Source organism: Leopardus geoffroyi, chromosome C1, assembly GCF_018350155.1.
Source record: "Leopardus geoffroyi isolate Oge1 chromosome C1, O.geoffroyi_Oge1_pat1.0, whole genome shotgun sequence".
In the NCBI taxonomy this organism is placed as follows: domain Eukaryota; kingdom Metazoa; phylum Chordata; class Mammalia; order Carnivora; family Felidae; genus Leopardus; species Leopardus geoffroyi.
Genome location: NC_059328.1, coordinates 20,660,392 through 20,679,723, shown reverse-complemented (window position 1 = coordinate 20,679,723; position 19,332 = coordinate 20,660,392). Strand labels below are relative to the sequence as shown.

General features: G+C 57.6%; 1 protein-coding gene across 14 annotated transcripts in view; it reads left to right on the top strand.

Annotated features, from left to right (window-relative positions):
• AHDC1 (AT-hook DNA binding motif containing 1) overlaps window positions 1-18,649 on the top strand; it is a 64,230-nt gene extending 45,581 nt beyond the window's left edge. For 10 of the 14 annotated variants that reach the window (XM_045476240.1, XM_045476241.1, XM_045476254.1 and 7 more), the window contains 4 exons: window positions 2,909-3,020; window positions 3,159-3,196; window positions 3,582-8,498; window positions 18,211-18,649. In XM_045476240.1, coding sequence (XP_045332196.1) covers window positions 3,656-8,455 — 4,800 coding nt within the window. In that variant the 5' untranslated portion in view covers window positions 2,909-3,020; window positions 3,159-3,196; window positions 3,582-3,655 and the 3' untranslated portion in view covers window positions 8,456-8,498; window positions 18,211-18,649. Of the gene's footprint in view, window positions 1-2,623; window positions 3,021-3,158; window positions 3,197-3,581; window positions 8,499-18,210 lie in introns of all 14 variants that reach the window. The other 4 variants (XM_045476248.1, XM_045476246.1, XM_045476243.1 and 1 more) reach the window with 3 other exon arrangements.
• The last annotated feature ends 683 nt before the right edge of the window (window positions 18,650-19,332 follow it).

Here is a 19,332-nt window from a genome sequence, read left to right as displayed (position 1 = left end):
CTGGGGGATAAAGGCCCCAAGGGAGGTGATGGGGAAGGGCCCACAGCAGTAGTAATAGCCCCTTTGATACAGTGTTTTCCCTCTGAGGACATCCCTGGGCCTTCAATCCAGGCTGGGAGGGAAATGGTGTTGGGGGGGTGGGGGAGGAGTGTGCCGGCTGGAGAGAGGGTCATGAGGCCGGAAGTGAGAGCTGGGGCTGGCAGCCTGGCTCCCCTGGGGAGGCTGTGGGTGGGGGAGGGGGAGGCGGGCTGGGGAAGGGGTGGGGTGGTCACAGCCGCAGCGGGGGAGGGTGGGGCTGGGGACTCAAGGATGTGGGCTGGCGCTTCCCGGCACTGTGCACAGCAGGTTGGGGCCCCCAGCCCCCCTCCCAGCCTGTTGGTGTCCCCACGGGCAGGCTCAGACACACTGACCCAGAAGCAGACTGTCAGACAGAAGGACCCTTTTGACTTTGTTCACAGACATGGGATAGGTGGTGCCCTTGGGAGGGGTCCAAGAAAATGGCTGCCTGGGTGTGGTGAGGAGGGGAGCCAGCTGCTTCCCTCAGATCCTGGAGGCTGCAAGAGAGAGCAGTGGACAGAGTCAGGAGGTCTGGCAGGAGGACATGCCCAAAGGTCCTCACGGGTGGGTGGAACAGAAGCAACCACTGGAGAGGAGGTGTTCTCTTTTGCCAAGATCACACCCTTGGGCCCCAAGTGGGAGGTCTCCAGAGCAGGGAGGTTTGGTGAGCCCCACCCTCAGGAAGGGAGACATCTCAAAGACTCTCAGGGAGCCATGGGTCAACCATACTGTTGGAAATAGGACTTGGAGATTCCACAGTCTGAGCCCCTTCCCTCCTTTGTGAGGTTCTTACCCACAATCCTGCCTTCAAGACCAACAGTTGAGAGAGCCTGGCCTGGGAGGGGCCAGTCCACAGTCTACCACCAGTCATGGGAGAGAGTGGGACCCTGAGTGATGGAGTAGGCAGGGCAGGGAGGCGCAGCTGTGGCCTGGGAATTGCCAAGAGAAAAGGGACGGTGGACAGAGGGCTGTTTTCTGTCTGGCTGGATAGGCGACAGAAGGGCTCTCTCCGTGCTCTTTTGTGGCCTTGGGCAAAGTCCCTTTCCCTCTTTGGATCTCAGTTTCCTCATCTGTAAAATGGGAAGAGCACAAGGTGGCACCAGAACGGTGTACCCATGGGGGAGCTGATTCAAAATACAGATTCCCAGATGTCCCTTCAGATCCGTGAGTCAGACTCCCCTGGACCAGGGCCTGGGTATCTGGAATGTTACACAGCTCCCCAGGCCCAGGGTTTGGAAGCCAAATGGCTTGGCGATTTTAAGGTTCCTCCCAGCCTTAAATTAGACCACAGCTCTAGAAGAAGGAGTGGCTGAAGGAAAGTTGCAGGAGCTTGGAGGGGAAGGAGACTTCGGACTTAGGGCAGAATTAGGAATCCTGCCACTTAAGCAGCTATGTGACATCAGGCAAGTTCTGCAACCACCACTCTGAGCCTGTTTCCTCTGTAACACAGGGATCGTAAACCATGGCTCCTGGGTTGCTGGGAAGATTCCATGGGTCGTATGTGTGGAAGTGCTTTGTAGATTGCAAATCGCTGCCCACCGCAGGGGAGTTTTGAAAGAATGTTCCTTTCCACACCATCCTGTCCCTGAGTTGGCTCTGCAGTGTTCCCGTGGGATGATAGCACTGGGCAGCAGCTGGTAGGAGTCTACATGTGTCTGTGGGGGGTCGACCCACGGGATCAGGTCAGAGCCAAACATCAAGGAGTGATCGGGGTCCAACTTTTAAGACCCTTCCCGTGGTCAGGGCCCTGAGTCTTCAGGCTCCCTTGGGAGTCAGACATGCCTGGATTTAAATCCCAGCTCTGCCCTGACCAGCTCAGGGAGTCAGTCAGTAAATATTTACGTAGCATCCAAAGCCCAGGCCCTGAGGTCAGGGGATACCGTGGTAAACAAGACTCATACAGTCCCTGCCCGTGAAGGGCCCATGCTCTGGGGGGAGACAACACCAAAAAGCCAGTCATACAAGTAATTGTTTGCAGTTGTGATAAATACTATGAAGGGGATGTGGAGACAACTCTGAGAGTAGGTAGCAGGGGCCAGACGGTGGCCAGAGGTGCGTGGGGCCGGTGGAGGGTCAGAGAGGGTCTGTCTGATAAAGGTGAGAGAGGGGTCAGACAATGGCCCTTTCCACATTCTTGTCTCTCACCCTCACTCCGCACCCTTCCCGGGTTCCACTTTTGGTCTGGAGAGGGGCGAGAGAGAACTACATGGAAAAAGGCCGGGCTCATTGCTCTGTGTACCTCGTTCATTCATTCATAAGAAATAGTAAATATTTTTTGAAGCATGCCTGTGGGCCATGTGCTGATCCGGGTGTTGGATTGGAAGTGCCTTCGTGGTTCTCACCACCTTCCAGTAGATGGTTTCCTCACCTGTAAAAGAGGGGATGATAATCACACTGATCTCAGGTTTGCAGGGGGCTTAGATGAGATCACCCACAAAAAGTGCTTATTAGCCCATCGTCTGGCAACAGAGAAAGTATCCCCAGAGTGTGAGCTTTTATTGTTGTTGACTCCCTGGTATGATTGTTAAACCTCTGACCTGAGGCACTCTTCGCTTTTTCTTTGCAGCTCTTATCCCAGTAATAATTAAATCAGTTATGATTATGTGATCACTGTTTGTCTACCCGGTCTTTGTGCAAAGTAGGCACTCCATAAATAATGAGTATATGAATGAATGATGTGACTTCATCTCTGAGCCTCCATTTCTTCATCTGCAAAATGGGGTTATTAATAGCCCCTACCTCACAGGATTTGTATGAAGAATTAAATGAAACGATGCCTGGACAGCTTCCAGCCCAGCGCCTGGCGCGCAGTAGGTGTTCACTAAACCTGAGCTGCGGTGGTCCTTTCCAGGCGCTGTCCACGCCCCGAGGCCTGGGCTCAGGCCGAAGCTGCTCCCCAGCACCCCCAGCTGACAGCCAGCAACCGGCAGAGCCCCCAGGCACGGGGGCCCTCTCTCTCCCAGGTCAGCCGGGTGTGTGCACTGGAGGGAGCACCGAGGGAGCCGGGGGTGGTGTGCGGAGAAGACCGGGCCAGCGGGCAGCGGTTGGGCTGTGGCCACCAGACCATTCAGATCCTCTGTTGCCTGTCTTGTTGTCCACAGAGATCTCCAGTGTGACAGCCCAGGCGGCAGAGCCGAGGGTGAGTGGCCAGGCTTCTCCTGGAGTCCTGAGGATGGGGGCAAGAGGGAAGAGGTCATGCCCTTGATAGGATTTCCTGGCCCTCTGCGTAAGTTTGATCTGGAGTGGCCGCCCCAGTCTGCCGATGGGCTTCCCTCTCAAAGGCAGGCATCCTCTTCTCCCTGAGCCCATAGCCGGCGTCTGGAAGTGGGTGAGCTGTTACTTGGTAGAACTGGGACCCCTGAGGGGTTCACGGTGCATGGGGTAGTTTGGGAAGGGCTGGGAGTCAACGGGACGTTGGGCTTGAAGGGACTCATGGGAGAGGTGCAGGGGTTCACTGAGGACGTGGGAAGCTGAGAGGGTCTTGGGCATCGAGTGAGGGTTCTCTTGCCTGTCCTGCCCGGCAGGTCTTGGTCCCGGCTTCTCGCACCCTCATGTCAGCCCCGGCCCCGCCCGGCGGCCCGCGGAGGACAAGGTCAGGATGCGTGTGAAGCCCCAGGGCCTGGTGGTGACTTCCAGTGCCGTGTGCAGCTCTCCTGACTACCTCCGGGAGCCCAAGTACTACCCCGGCGGCCCCCCTACCCCACGGCCCTTGCTTCCTACCCGGCCCCCTGCCAGCCCACCCGACAAGGCCTTCGCCCACACCTTCTCCGAGAACCCACGCCCACCCCCACGCCGGGACCCCAGCACCCGGCGCCCACCAGTCCTTGCCAAGGGGGACGACCCGCTGCCCCCAAGGGCGGCCCGTCCCGTCTCACAGGCCCGCTGCCCCACACCCGCGGGAGACGGCAACAGCTCCCGACGTCGCTGGGACAACGGGCGGGTGAACCTGCGTCCAGTGGTGCAGCTGATTGACATCATGAAGGACCTGACACGACTCTCCCAAGACCTGCAGCATAGCGGTGTGCACCTGGACTGCGGTGGCCTCCGACTCAGCCGCCCACCTGCCCCGCCCCCTGGCGACCTTCAGTACAGCTTCTTCTCCTCACCCAGCCTGGCCAACAGCATCCGCAGCCCTGAGGAGCGGGCCACCCCCCATGCTAAGTCCGAGAGGCCCAGCCACCCACTCTATGAGCCTGAGCCCGAGCCTAGGGACAGCCCCCAGCCTGGTCAAGGCCATAGTCCCGGAGCCACGGCCGCGGCCACCGGTCTGCCCCCAGAGCCTGAGCCAGACGGCCCTGATTACTCAGAACTTGCTGACGCCGACATCCTTAGCGAGCTGGCCTCCCTAACTTGCCCCGAGGCCCAGCTGCTGGAGGCCCAGGCCCTCGAGCCACCATCTCCTGAGCCAGAGCCTCAGCTCCTGGACCCCCAGCCCCGCTTCCTGGACCCACAGGCTCTAGAGCCGCTCGGGGAAGCTTTGGAGCTGCCACCCCTGCAACCTCTTGCTGATCCTCTGGGGCTGCCAGGCCTGGCTCTCCAGGCCCTGGATACCCTGCCCGACTCCCTGGAGTCGCAGCTGCTTGACCCTCAGGCACTTGACCCCCTGCCCAAGTTGCTTGATGTCCCTGGCCGCCGTCTGGAGCCTCAGCAGCCCCTGGGGCCCTGCCCACTGGCTGAGCCCTTGCGCCTGGACTTGTGCTCACCCCACGGCCCCCATGGGCCAGAGGGTCACCCCAAGTACGCCTTGCGGCGCACTGATAGGCCAAAGATCCTGTGTCGCCGGCGGAAAGCTGGACGGGGACGCAAGGCAGACGCTGGACCAGAGGGCCGCCTGCTGCCCCTGCCTATGCCCACAGGGCTGGCAGCTGCCCTGGCCGAGCCCCCGCCGCCGCCACCTCCACCACCTCCTGCCCTGCCGGGCCCAGGCCCAGTCCCAGAGCTGGAGCCAGAATCTTCCCAGACTCCAGTAGCCCCTACCCGCAAAGGCAAGTGCCGGGGTGTGCGGCGCATGGTGGTGAAGATGGCCAAAATCCCTGTATCACTGGGGCGGCGGAACAAGACCACATACAAGGTGTCATCCTTGAGCAGCAGCCTCAGTGTGGAGGGCAAGGAGCTGGGCCTGCGCGTGTCAGCCGAGCCCACCCCGCTGCTGAAGATGAAGAACAATGGACGGAACGTGGTGGTGGTCTTCCCGCCCGGGGAGATGCCCATTATTCTTAAGCGTAAACGCGGCCGCCCTCCTAAGAACCTGCTTCTGGGTCCCGGCAAGCCCAAGGAGCCAGCGGTGGTAGCGGCTGAAGCGGCCACCGTGGCAGCGGCCACCATGGCCATGCCAGAGGTGAAGAAACGGCGGCGGCGGAAGCAGAAGCTGGCGTCTCCCCAGCCATCCTACGCAGCAGACGCCAATGACAGTAAGGCCGAGTACTCTGACGTCCTCGCCAAGCTGGCCTTCCTGAACCGCCAGAGCCAGTGCGCTGGGCGGTGCTCACCCCCCCGCTGCTGGACACCCAGCGAGCCCGAGTCGGTACACCAGGCACCCGACACCCAGAGCATCTCCCACTTCCTGCACCGTGTGCAGGGCTTCCGACGGCGTGGTGGTAAAGCAGGCGGTTTTGGTGGCCGGGGTGGGGGCCATGCAGCCAAGGCAGCCCGATGCTCCTTCAGTGACTTCTTCGAGGGCATCGGCAAGAAAAAGAAAGTGGTGGCAGTGACAGCTGCTGGCGTTGGGGGTCCCAGCCTCACCGAATTGGGGCACCCACGCAAACGGGGCCGGGGGGAGGTGGACGCCATGACTGGGAAGCCCAAGCGCAAGAGGCGGTCCCGGAAGAACGGGACTCTGTTCCCAGAACAGGTGCCTAGTGGCCCAGGCTTTGGGGAGGCAGGCGCCGAGTGGGCCGGGGACAAGGGTGGCGGCTGGGCCCCTCACCATGGGCACCCAGGCGGGCAAGCCGGCCGAAACTGTGGGTTCCAGGGGACCGAGGCCCAGGCCTTTGCCTCCACTGGACTAGAGAGCGGGGCTTCAGGCCGCGGCAGCTACTACAGCACAGGTGCACCTGCAGGTCAGACCGAGCTCAGCCAGGAGCGCCAAAACCTCTTCACCGGCTATTTTCGCTCACTGCTCGATTCGGATGACTCCTCCGACCTCTTAGACTTTGCCCTCTCAGCCTCTCGCCCCGAGTCCCGCAAGGCATCAGGCACCTACACAGGGCCCCCCACCAGCACCCTGCCCTCCCAGCGGGGCCTGGCCACCTTCCCCAGCCGGGGAGCCAAGGCCAGCCCAGTGGCTGTGGGCAGCAGCGGGGCTGGTGCGGACCCCTCCTTCCAGCCCGTCTTGCCCTCTCGCCAGACCTTCCCACCAGGCCGGGCAGCGAGCTATGGGATAACTCCGGCCACTTCAGACTGCCGGGCAGCCGAGACCTTCCCGAAACTGGCTCCCCCACCTTCAGCTGTGGCCCGCTCACCTACCACCCACCCACCCACCAACACCTACCCACCCCAGTATGGCGGCTACGGGGCTGGACAAAGCGTTTTTGCCCCGGCTAAGCCCTTTACGGGCCAGGACTGTGCTAACAGCAAGGACTGCAGCTTCGCCTACGGCAGCGGCAACAGCCTGCCTGCCTCTCCCAGCAGCGCCCACAGCGCCGGCTACGCCCCACCGCCTACTGGTGGCCCCTGCCTGCCACCCAGCAAGGCCTCCTTCTTCAACAGCTCTGAGGGGGCCCCCTTCTCGGGCTCAGCCCCCACACCCCTGCGCTGTGACAGCCGGGCCAGCACCGTCTCACCCGGCGGCTACATGGTACCCAAGGGCACCACCGCCTCTGCCACCTCTGCTGCCTCTGCCGCCTCCTCCTCCTCCTCCTCCTTCCAGCCCTCGCCTGAAAACTGTCGGCAGTTTGCGGGGGCTTCTCAGTGGCCTTTCCGGCAGGGCTATGGAGGCCTGGACTGGGCCTCGGAGGCCTTCAGTCAGCTCTACAATCCCGGTTTCGACTGCCACGTCAGCGAGCCCAACGTGATCCTGGACATCTCCAACTACACGCCGCAGAAGGTGAAGCAGCAGACGGCCGTGTCCGAGACCTTCTCCGAATCATCCTCCGACAGCACCCAGTTCAATCAACCGGTCGGCGGCGGTTTTCGGCGTGCCAACAGCGAGGCCTCGAGCAGCGAGGGCCAGTCGAGCCTGTCCAGCCTGGAGAAACTAATGATGGACTGGAATGAGGCGTCCTCTGCCCCCGGCTACAACTGGAACCAGAGCGTCCTCTTCCAGAGCAGCTCCAAGCCGGGCCGTGGACGGCGGAAGAAGGTGGACCTGTTCGAGGCCTCACATCTGGGCTTTCCATCGTCCGCCTCGGCCACTGCCTCAGGCTACCCGTCCAAACGGAGCACCGGGCCCCGGCAACCGCGAGGTGGACGGGGTGGTGGGGCCTGCTCAGCCAAGAAGGAGCGAGGCGGTGCAGCAGCCAAAGCCAAGTTCATCCCCAAGCCGCAGCCAGTCAACCCCCTGTTCCAGGACAGCCCGGACCTTGGCCTGGACTACTACAGTGGAGACAGCAGCATGTCGCCACTGCCGTCCCAGTCAAGGGCCTTTGGTGTGGGTGAGCGAGACCCTTGTGACTTCATGGGACCCTACTCCATGAACCCGTCCACCCCTTCTGACGGCACCTTCGGCCAAGGCTTCCACTGCGACTCGCCCAGCCTGGGTGCTCCTGAGTTAGACGGCAAGCATTTCCCGCCTCTGGCCCACCCACCCACGGTGTTTGATGCTGGCCTGCAGAAGGCGTACTCACCCACCTGCTCACCCACACTGGGCTTCAAGGAGGAGCTGCGGCCGCCACCCACAAAGCTGGCTGCCTGCGAGCCCCTCAAGCATGGGCTCCAGGGGGCCAGCCTGGGCCACGCAGCTGCAGCCCAGGCCCATCTTAGCTGTCGGGACCTGCCACTGGGCCAGCCCCACTATGACTCCCCCAGCTGCAAGGGCACAGCTTACTGGTACCCGCCAGGCTCAGCTGCCCGCAGCCCGCCCTATGAAGGGAAGGTGGGTACGGGGCTGCTGGCTGACTTCCTGGGCAGGACGGAGGCCGCGTGCCTCAGTGCCCCACACCTGGCTAGCCCTCCGGCCACGCCCAAGGCCGACAAGGAGCCACTGGAGATGGCCCGGCCGCCTGGCCCACCCCGTGGCCCCGCTGCTGCCGCTGCTGGCTATGGCTGCCCACTCCTTAGTGACTTGACCCTGTCCCCTGTGCCGAGGGACTCGCTGCTGCCCCTGCAGGATACCGCCTACAGGTATCCAGGCTTTATGCCGCAGGCGCATCCCGGCCTGGGTGGGGGCCCCAAGAGCGGCTTCCTGGGGCCCATGGCGGAACCTCACCCTGAGGACACATTCACCGTCACCTCCCTGTAGTGCCAACTGAAGTGCCGACTGGACCTCGAGGTTTTGTTCCTGGGTGAGTCTGGGGATGCGGGTGGAGTGGGCGGAGGCCCGGGGGGTGGGAAGGATGAGGACGTTAGAGCTTGGACAAGGGGAAGAGGTGCAGTGATGAGCAGGAAGGATTTAAGGACAAGCTCAGGGACCCGATAATAGGAAGTTGGGATTCAGGAAGGAGTCTGGGATTAGGTGTTGGGGACGGTCTTCAGGAAGGGATGGGGTGCTTGGGTGGGGAACCCAGCATGAGGCTTGGACGTTGAGTTACTGAAATGGTTGGAGAACCCTGGACTGGATGTGGCCATCTGGTTTGGTTCATCAAATGTTTATCTTCCTTGTCCAGGCCAGCTCCTAGGCGGGCACTGCTTGAGTCCCAGGAAATACCTACCACTTGACCTCTCGCAAGGGAGGGCATGCGCAGGGCCCTGTGGGAGATGAGCGAAAGGTGAAGCAGGGTGATAATTAACTGCCAGGGCCCATCCAGGGTACAGCCCCTGCCAGCCTCCCACACTTCTCTAGGAGATTCATTTAGTCCGAGATGCAGTCTGGCAGGGGTCAGGCCGAGGGTGTGGTCACTATGTCCTGGTCACACTCTGCGAGGGCTTTTTACAGAATGGCCTGAAGTGTCTTTCCTGGTCCCTCGGGGTGCACCCCGAGATTATTTGTCAATATCTTCGACCTGAGGTGGGTTCAGAGTGGTCAGAGGCAGGCGGGCTAGGGATCCAGGAGTGGAGAAAGGTTGCTGGGATCCTGCTGTGCCTGACAACCCGCACCCAGTGGGTCTATCCCCAGGCAGGATATTTCCTGCCTAGAAGAGACCAGTCCCTTTCCGGAAGCCGAATGCTTTTCCAAGAGTTCTGCTAAATTTCGCTAGATGTTTAGGCACCGTGTCCTCATTAGGTGGAGTCAAAAATTTTAGTATTCTTAAGATTTTGTTTAAGAAAAGGAAAATAAACGAGGGGGAAATGCCTCCAAAATGGTAGAAAGAGACAGGGTTGTAAGAGTCATTTTCTTGAAGCACAACCAGCTCCAGAAAGACAGCCACAGCTGGTCCATCAGATCTTCACTGTTTGGACAACAGACCCGTCATCAAAGTGGCTCAGATGTGGTAGGTGGTGGGGAAGGGGACTGGGGGCCTGTCTCAGCCCTTCACCCTCCACCTCTGCTGCCACTGCAGCCTCCTGGGAGTGTCTCTTCCTGGAGGAGGAATAGCAGGGCTCCTGGAAAGTCCCATCCCTGCTCTGGGGAGGCCATTCGAGGCCAGGGTGACTCAGGGTCCTGAAGTTGTGTCAGTGGAAACTTCTTATCCCCTTTCTGCCTGACCCCACGTCCCTTGGTGCCCAGAGGTGGCAAAGGGCAGCACGTGAGAGTCAGGCGGCCTGGAGAAGGACCGTTCCCCAATTGGCTATCAACTTGCTGTATGCCCTTGACCACGCTTTTACTCCCTCCAGCTCTGGGCCTCTGTTTCCCCATCTGTTCAAGAAATTTGACTTTGATCATCTTTTAGGTGTTCCAACTCTGCATGGCATAGACAGTGGACCAACTTTTTTTTTTTTTTTTTTTTTTTTGGCAGCATAGTTTCCTCCTAATGAAGCCAGGCCAAGATTAAAATGGCCTTCCATTCCCCATGCGTCTCACTGCAAGCAGCAGTGCTGCAGATCTGAAGCAGGCCAGGGAGAAGCTGCTTAGGGTTTAAAATGTCAAACTCTTGATCCTTCTCACTGGAGGGGAGATGTCTCATGGATAATCCAGAAATGTGAAATAATCCAAAAACCGTTCCTCCTGGGCTCTGGGTGGGAAAATAAATGAATGTGGGGGCTGGGTGTTTGAGCAGGTCACAGCTCAGTGAGATACATAATGGAGCCATCCAGTGAGGCCTGAACACAGGAGGAACTGGGATGCCATCCAGCCCCACATTCTGGCCACGCTCCCTACTCAGGGCTGAGAGTTGACAGCACTGTCCTCAGACTGATGGATTCAGTTGCTCCAGAGACATCTGTCCAGCACCCACTGTGACCCAGGCATTGGGGGGGCACCACAGTGAACACCACAAAGGAGGTCCTGGTCCTCAGGGGGCTTCCAGTTTAGAAAGAAGGACATTTGATAATCATTTGGTAACGATTGCTGTACAAAGGACTGCAAAAGAGGAAAAGGTAGGAGGCCGTGGGAGCCTGCAGCGGGCTGACCAGATCCTGAAGCTGATGCCTGAAGGGGCATCAGCCAGACAGGGAGTGGGAAGAACATTCTGGGCAGAGGGAACAGCGATGGGTAAAGCCCTGGGGTAGGAAGGAGCTCAGATTTGAAAAACTGATAGGAGGACAGTAACACTGACTGAGCAGGCAGGGCAGGCAGGGCATTGGAAGGAGTTTGAACTATATTCCAAGACCAGTGGGAACCATTGAGGAGTTCTCCGCTAGAAGGCTCCCCCCACCTTAGCCCCGCCCCCTCCCCCCCCCCCCCCCGCCCCGCACCGAGCAAGTATCAGAAGTAGTGGTTCAGCTCAGCCTCACATCTTGAGCCCCTCGATGCCCGTCCCAGTACCAGGCATAGGGGAAGCAAAGCAGACACGGCTCCTGTCCTCAGAGCTCAGCATCCACCCCAGGAAGCTAAAACCAGTACCTGGTGGAAAGTGGCAGGTGCCCAGACGTAGGGAGAAACAAAGCTTATGTACCAGGAAGGTGGGTGTTAGGGTCAGAAGTCATCTTTCAGAACTTCTGGTAAAAAAAGGGACACATATCTGTGCTGGGGCCTTCATGCAATGCTGCCTCGCTGACCCTTCACAGCAGGCCAGGAAATGGTTGCACCCTCCCCCTGGCACCCCATCAGAGAATCGAGGAAGCAGGTGCAGCTCTGAACCTTGCCAGGGTATCCACAGTTAGTGAATGGTGTAGTCAGGATTTGAACTCAGTATTGCTTCCCCAGAACCTGGGTACCCTGCCATACCACTCCCCCTCCAGCCCATGCCACTGACTCACCCTCCACCAAATGACAGATTGGACACTCCCTACAAATGTTTCTGGGTCTGACATTTTAAATGGATTTTGAGGTTCTATGGAAGCATTTGAACTTGACCTTGAAAAATAGGCAGGAATTTGGACAGCCAGAGACTTGGGTGGGGGGGAGGGGAGGGCATTCCAGGCAGAGGGAACTGTGGGCAAGGGGAGATCACACCCCACTGTGAGTTAGAAGAGGAAAGCTCAGGGGAGCCAGAGTTGGAAATGTGGGACCCCCTTGGTCAGAGAACTGAGCTGGTGGGACAGAGAGGGAAGGGGTAGGGGGTGGGGAGCGCTTGGGCCCCATCTCCAGTCCCTTAGATGGAAAGCAGAACCAGGGAGACTGACTCCACACGGGGCCCTCATGACTGAAGATCAGCCCTACCTAGACTCTGGGGATGGGGATGGGATCAGGAAGGGCCCTCCAAGGTGCTCAGGAATGTCAAGTCCCCCTGTCCTCCCTATTCCCTCTCAGGCCTGGACCTGAGGCCAAGAGAAATGTCACAGGTCTTCCAAGGTTACACCAGCCTGGGGCCTGACCAGAGCAGGAAGCAGTTTCCAACCAAGGCCACTAAGCCAGCCAGGGTCAGGAGGCATGCCCGGACCTGGGCCAGGCCCCGGCTGCTCTGTGCTTTGTCTCTCTGTGTCTTGAAACCTCAAGAGGTCGCTTGATCTTGCCTCTGGCTCTGAGCAAGAAGCCCTCACGTCTGGGGTCAGCCATCTCTCCCCGGCCTCTTGCGGGCTCTTTTTCACACTGTCCTCCCTCCCGTCCTCTTTCTTGCCTCTCGCACAGCCATTTTCAGGCCAGGCCTTCTCATTCTGAGCCCTCATTTCCTGGAAATATAATCTCTCTGTGAACATGCCCTCTCACGCTCCTCCTCCCCCATTTCCCCACATCCCTGTGGACCCGGAAGAACCCGAGGGGGTGAGGCCCTGAAACGGGAGGATCGTGGCAAGGAGCATGCGTGTAGGTGCAGACCAGCCTCTGTGCAGGGCCTGGTTCCATCCCTTACCAGTTATGTGACCTGGTGAGTCACATCGCCTTGCTGCATATCTTGTAGAATTAATGAGATTACCCCTGAAGCCCTTAGCCCGGTCCCTGGCACACAATAGGCACGTAGCCAGTGGTTGGTAAATGAGTGGATAAATGCCTCCCACCAGCTAAATTCTGTCACCCAGTCTATGTGACACACACACACACACACCTCTGACCCTTTCCTCCTTGCTCTGGACTTTGTAGCCAGGCTTCCTTCACCTGCTGTCCTTGCTGTCTCCTAGGAAGGATTTTGTGTCTAGTGTGGGTTTGGGGCCTTTGGTGGGAGGCTGTGAAACAAACACCACCTAGTTTTTGGCCGATTCGTCCCTGGAGAGGGGAGTGGTGCAGAGACAAGGTAAGTCACAGGCTCCACCCCAAGGCCTCTGAAGCCTGATGGGCAATGGGACCCAGACTTCTAAATGACCCAGGTCAGCTAGACACGCTTCCCATGCGGTTCTTCGCACCAGTCCCCCTCTCAGTGCAGATCATCTGAAAAACATAGCCTTGTGACTTTGTAATACATCATGGTTTTTTTTTCTCCCAGCAGATTTTCCATCTTTGTCATCATGACTTTTGCTGCCATAGTGCCCTCTATGCTAGAGGGCAAGGGGACGTAGGTTAATTCTGTGTTCAACACACACGAGCCAGCCACACCTGCCCTGGGCCAGGTATTGCATCTGGTGCTGAGGATACCACTGAACGAGACAAGCAATGTCCTGCCCTCATGGAGTTTACAGCCTATAAACAGGTGTTCATTGAAAGCCTCCATGTGGGCATCACTCTCCAGGGCAAGGACTGAAATAGTCCCACCGGATATACCAGGGGCCGCCCTCCTGAACCATGAGCAGGGCGAGCAGCAAGAGCTTCCTGGAGGCAGAAAATGGGTCTTGAACAAATTTGAGGCTCCAGAAGCTGTAGCCTTGGGTCAGTGCAACCAGTGCCTGCCACATCTCTGCCCTAAGTCCTGCCCCCAGCCCGAGTGCATTCTCCCCTTTGTGGCCACCAAAGTGCTTGTTCAGCATTTCTGGATGCATGGTGTCTGGAGCCCCCTCCCCCCCCAAATATTTACTGGATGAATTAATTCAAGTACATTTGCTCCTGTGACTCCGTTGCTTAACATCTTTTGATTGCATCCTCTCTCCAGTCTTCCAAAATAAAGGCCCAGCTACCTAGCCTGGTATTCCAGGTAGTCAGGTCTTTTTCGTCTCTGACCCCCTCACACACTCTCCCTTTCCAGCCCTAGAATGTGGAATTAGGAGGGAGCTTTCCGGGGCAGCCTTTCCCCAGGGTACCCTGTGCCTTTCCTCTGGCTGTCCCTGGCCTGGGCTGCCCTTTCCTGCCTACCATCCATCTCCCACCTGTCAGTTCCTATCTTTCATTCAGACATCACCTCCTCCAAGAAGTGTTCCAGGATCCTTCCCAGGCGCACTTAATCTCCAGCCTTTTATGCATCCATGACAGCCCTTCCTGGGAATGTCCTCCTTATCACGTCCTCATCGGCTCCTTTAGACTGGCTGCTCGTCTCTGTGCATGTTCCCTGCCTTCCCTGGTGTCTCATCGTGCCTGGGACATTGTTTTTTGCCTTGAGTCAAAGAGGAGCATGTACAAAGCAAAACAAAACAAAAAACAAAGAGGAGCATGTATACCATAGAGAATTGAGAGAGGGAAAGGTGAGCACTGGCAGTCGGTAGGAGACCATCTCTCTCCCCCTTGCTGTCCTCACATAGGTTCCTAAGATGGGGCAGGGGAAGGGCGTGTGAATAAACCAGTCTGAACTCTGCAGGCTAACTGGGTTTTTGGAGTTCTCCAAGTACAACCCCGCCCAGTTTACAGACAGGGAGGGGGACTCGCCCAAAGACACACCAGCCACCCTAGCAGGAAGCATGGAATGACAGAGCCAGGAGGGGCCCTTGGGGATCACTCGGTCACGTGCCCAACATATACGCATCGCTAGTGCCCGCCTGCGGAGTCACCTCTGATCAGGAAGGCAGAGAGTACGGGTGTTGGGTATAGAGCCTCCTAGGACTGGTAAGCAGTGTGCAGCAGCAAGGTGGGAGATACACACAAGCTTGGTGGGTGACCATGGATACGAACCCTATTTGGTCCCCATAGCCTCCCCCTCTATGCCCAGCAGTAGAGGAAGTGGGGAAAGATCCCTAAGGAGAGAATGGCTGGCAGAGCCAGAATTTAAGGAGTGCCTATGGTCACTAGTGGACACAGATTTTGAAAAAAATTTTCTGGAGTGGGGAGGAGAGCCACACCCACACCCTATAGCCAGTCCATCCCACCAGACTGTCTCCCATCTGTCAAGTGTGGTCTGAGCCCCAGGGAAGCAGTATCCTCTCTACATTTGAGGGACTCACAGGCCTGACTTTGCCTGAAGATGTCAGAGGGGTTGCCTTTGGGCAACTGTGGTTTGCCTCTAACCCCTTTTCTTTGGGGCCTGAAGATCTCTTCCATTACCTATCCAACCCCCAATTTTACATAGAAACTGAAGCCCAGAGAGGGAAAGGACTTGCCCTGGGTCACACAGCAAATCAGTCTCTCAAACTTCCATGCATTCTGTGTGCCTTCTGCTCCACTGCCTTGTTTGGTGTTGAGACCCCCTCCTGGAGGGCAGAGACCAGAAGGTGGGGGTTAGACCAGGGCTCACAGCCTGGCAGTTAGTGGGTGTGAATACATGTCTGCTGGTTGCTTAAACGAAAACACAAAACATGTGCTCCTTTGCGGGGAAGAGCAGCCTGGACAGCCTGATATCTGCATGATCGGCAGCACTGTGAATCCCTGCTCCGCTATCCCTCCATGCTCCCAGTGCCAGCCCCTACTGACCGGCAGAGACCATTTCATGCCTTGGCACCTCCGACGCTGGCGCGCGAGGACTCAGTGGAACGTGGTTCTGCAGTTGTTCAGTATGGAGGCACTAAAAGGTTAAGTCTCATGAACAATGGCTGGTGTCCTGGGGCGCCAGGTGCATGCTGGCACTGGGGATGTAGAGGCACCACACACAGGTCTCTGTCCTGGAGGAGCGTGGAAGGGAATGACAAGTGCACCAGTAGCTATGGTAACAGGGTGGTCTAAGGAGGCGTCCTGGAGATGTGCAAGACCTGAGCTGGACCTTGACGTGCTGATTGGACTTACACTGGTCGTCGCTCTGGCATTGGGTCGGCACATATTCTTGACGCCGGCATGTGCTGGGCGCTGCGCTCAGCAGTGAGTTGAAGAGCCATAGTCCCTCCTGCCAAAGCTGGGTTGGGTGCCCCCTCTGTGCTCCCTGAACCCCCACCCCCACCCCCACCAACGGCTGCCTTTAGCACAGCCCCCATCTCCCGACATTTGTAAATTGCCTGCTTTGGGGGTCGGCTTTGCTTCAGTCTCTGCTCTGCTCTGCTGAGATCCGTCTCCTCTGCTTTGTCCCCAGTGCCCAGCACAGGGCCCCCTGGCATGGCAGCATTAGTTTTGTTCTGTAGAAGTCAGGGTTCTACATGGCTACAGCACCCTCCCTTCTCCCCGCTCAGGAACCTCTGGTTTTGATTCTCTCCCCATCCCCCAGATTCTGGCCCAGTCCCGAAAGCTGGGGAGGGCAGAGGGAGGAGGAAGGTGAGACAGGGAGGGCTGAGCCGAGGGGTGAGAAAGCCTCCCTGCTGCCTGGCCGCCGGCACCACGGGAATGGTTCTGGCAGGAGCTGCCTGCTGGGCTGAGATCACCATGGAGACCTGGCTTGGAGAGGGTCACTGGCAGTGGCTAAGGGCCGGAGGGGGCGGGGGTGACAGGGATTTGTGCAGAGGCTCCCAGCCTGCCCCGGGGCCCTTAGGGGAAGCAGAGAAGACTGGGGTTTGGTATGGTCCACTTGCTGAGTGGTTTGGAGCAGCTGGTCCTGAATCTCCCCCTCACTTGTCACCCCAGCACACTATACCCGTCTCCCCAACGGCGGTTCCTCAGCTTGCCAGCTGTTCCTCAACTGCAGTAAGGCTGCCCTACAGATAGGTACCCCCAAGCCCCAGCTGAACCCACCCATTCCCCCAGATACAGTAGTCCTGTGCCCTCGTGGATGCCCTGCTTATCCCTACAGCTGTTCCTGTTTGTCACCCTAACTGGAGAACTGACATCCATTCCCAGCAGCACCCCCTGCCCCAAGAGCTGCTCTCCCACCGTTCACCCTAGTTCTAACACAGCTGCCCCCGTCCCCCATCCCCCTGCGGCTGATCCACCACCCTCCCTCACTGCAGGGGACCTGATGGCTTCACAGGCTGCAGCTCCTGCCCTTCCCCTCCCACCTCTGCTTGCTGCCTGCCTGAGTGATACACCGGGATGGGGGCTGCCCCAGCCTTGTGAGAGCCCACCTGGTTCCCCTGGCCCTGGGGGGAGTCCTGGCAAGTCCAGCCTCAGGACAAAAGTCTTCCCCAGGGCCGACTGCCCAGCAGACAGCAGCCGAGGCTGAGCAGAATTTAAATGTGGCCCTGTTGCGAAGGGAAGCCAAGAAAGGACAAGGGAGGAAAGGCTTTCTGTGGCCGCCTGTTTCCTGCAGGGGTGGGGGAGGGAGGACGGCCCGCTGAGGGGTCTTAGAAGGCAGTTTTAGAACCCCCCAGCCCTTATTTCTGCTGGGATGGGTCACTCACCAAGTGTGGGATGGGAATTTCAGGGCTCTGCGAGGAGGCCCCCAGAACTCAGAAAGTGCCAGGCTAACGACTGCCGGTCTTGAGAATAACCCAGCCCATCCCTGTCCCTCTGGGCATCTTCCCACTTAGCCCCAGCAAAACCTTGGGTTCTGAATAGGGAAGTCTGGAGAAGGGGTACTTCAGACTTCCAATGTCTAGTGATCGTAGAGACTGGGAACTTGGGAGTTTCTGAGCCTCAGGAGGGCGAGGGGTACAGCCAAACACTGATGGTATTGTGCTGGGCAATTTCTTTATTCCTTTATTCAGACAGACTTCCTCCTCACCTTGAGCCTCTGTAAGGAACAGAATAGCATTGGGGGTGGGGGGGGGCGGGGAGCTGAGAAAGGGTTGGAATTAGAAGAAACGAAGGTGCACGTGTGTGCAGTTCACACCTGTGCTGTGCTCAAGCCCCGTCTTCCCCACCGTGTCCTTCCTCAGAACAGAATTCCTAAACTCATTGTCGGATGAGGAAACTGAGGCTTGGGGCACCTAGCTGGCCCAGGTCCCAGGAAAATAATAACGACTTGTAATTAGGATCCTTTATTATGTTTTATGTACCAGGGTTAATCTACCTTAAACCACTGAATCCTCCCAGCAAACATATGGGCTGGTTTCATTATCCCCTTTTTTACAGATGAGCAAACTGAGGCTCCTAGAGATTCACCGACTTGCTCAACGTTATAGAGCTATCCGGTAGTAGTGCTAGCATTTGAACTTGGTTGTGTCTGACTCAGGAGCCCAAGTTCTTAACCAACTGCACTGCCTGGAGCCCTGACTCCTCTCCTTTACCTCTCAGTGGTACGGGCCTTAGATACGAACCTATTTTACAGATGGGGAAACTGAGTTCAGAGAAGGCCAGAAGCAGTCCATTGTTGCGGGGGCGGGGGGGGGTACTCTTTGGAGTTTTCTGGGAGAAGGAACGATGTCATTAGCTTCTCCCAGGATGCTGGTAGGAAGTGGGTGGGGGGGTCCCACTCTTAACATCCCTGTTCTCAGAATTCCATGTCTGAGCCTACAGCTGACTTCTGCCTCTTTTGTGTTTCTTTGCAGCTTTCAGAAAACCAACGCCAAGACCCCTCCCAGCGTCCACATTGTCCTCTGGCAGGAGCGCCTGCCCCTCTGCCTCCCGCCCCACCCCCCGGTACCCCTTGCACTCCCACATCCCCCCACCTCTCCCTGCCCATCTCCTCCACGCAGAAGCCGAAGGTGAGCCCTTTCTGCACAAAACCAGCAATTGTAAATACTTTTTAAAAATGTACAAAACTTAAAAACAAAACACAGTTTTAGAAAAAGACAAAAAAAAAAAGAGAGCGAGAGAGAGAGCGAGCGTGTGCAAGAGGTTGCGAGCGGGGCCCCGAGGTGTCCAGAGCCCCTGCAAGTATGCACTGAGAAATTTATCTACAGGTCGTTTGACAAAAATGAACAATATCCTATTTATTGTATATACTGTTTTATTATAAATCGTGGATTGTATATTGCATTCTGTAAACCTGCTGTGGTCCCGTGGTGTGCAAATTCGCATGGTAGGGGGGAGGGAGAAGAACCTCTTGCGGGAGCTTTTTTTTTTTTTTCTTTCTTTCTTATTTTTCACTCTTTTGGGTTTTCTCTTCTGTTGTTGTTGTTGTTTTCTGTTTTGGCAGGACACACCCAAAGATCCAAGTTTGTATTAAAAAGAAATGAAAAAAAGCAAAAAAAAAAAAAAAAAAAAAAAAGCCACCTTGTGTCTTGTGAAAGGGGGTGAGTGAGGGTGGATGGAATTGGAAGAGGCATGGCCGCGTTTTGTCAGGCACTGGTTCCCCAAAGTTGAAATACCTTCATGTGTCCCCTCCCTCTGAGTTCTCCCTTCTGCCTGGGATCAGAGTCAGCTTTGCATCTGGGAACCACCCCCAGACCCCACTCCCAGATTACCACCCAGGCCCTGGGTCTCCCTTGCCCCTGGGGTTCCCCAGCCAGCTCCATAGGGCTTTGTGGTCCCTGGTCCATGCATTATGTCCCAGACCCAGGCATTCTGCCTGGTCTTGGTTCTGGGTCTCCCCTGATCCTGAGACCTGTATTCTGTCCCATGCATCAGGACCCCAAAGTACAGGGATGCTTGCCTCTAGGATCCCATGTTCTCCCCCCAAGTCCTAGGTTTCCTCTCCCTGATGGATCCCTATTATGAATCAGGTCTTG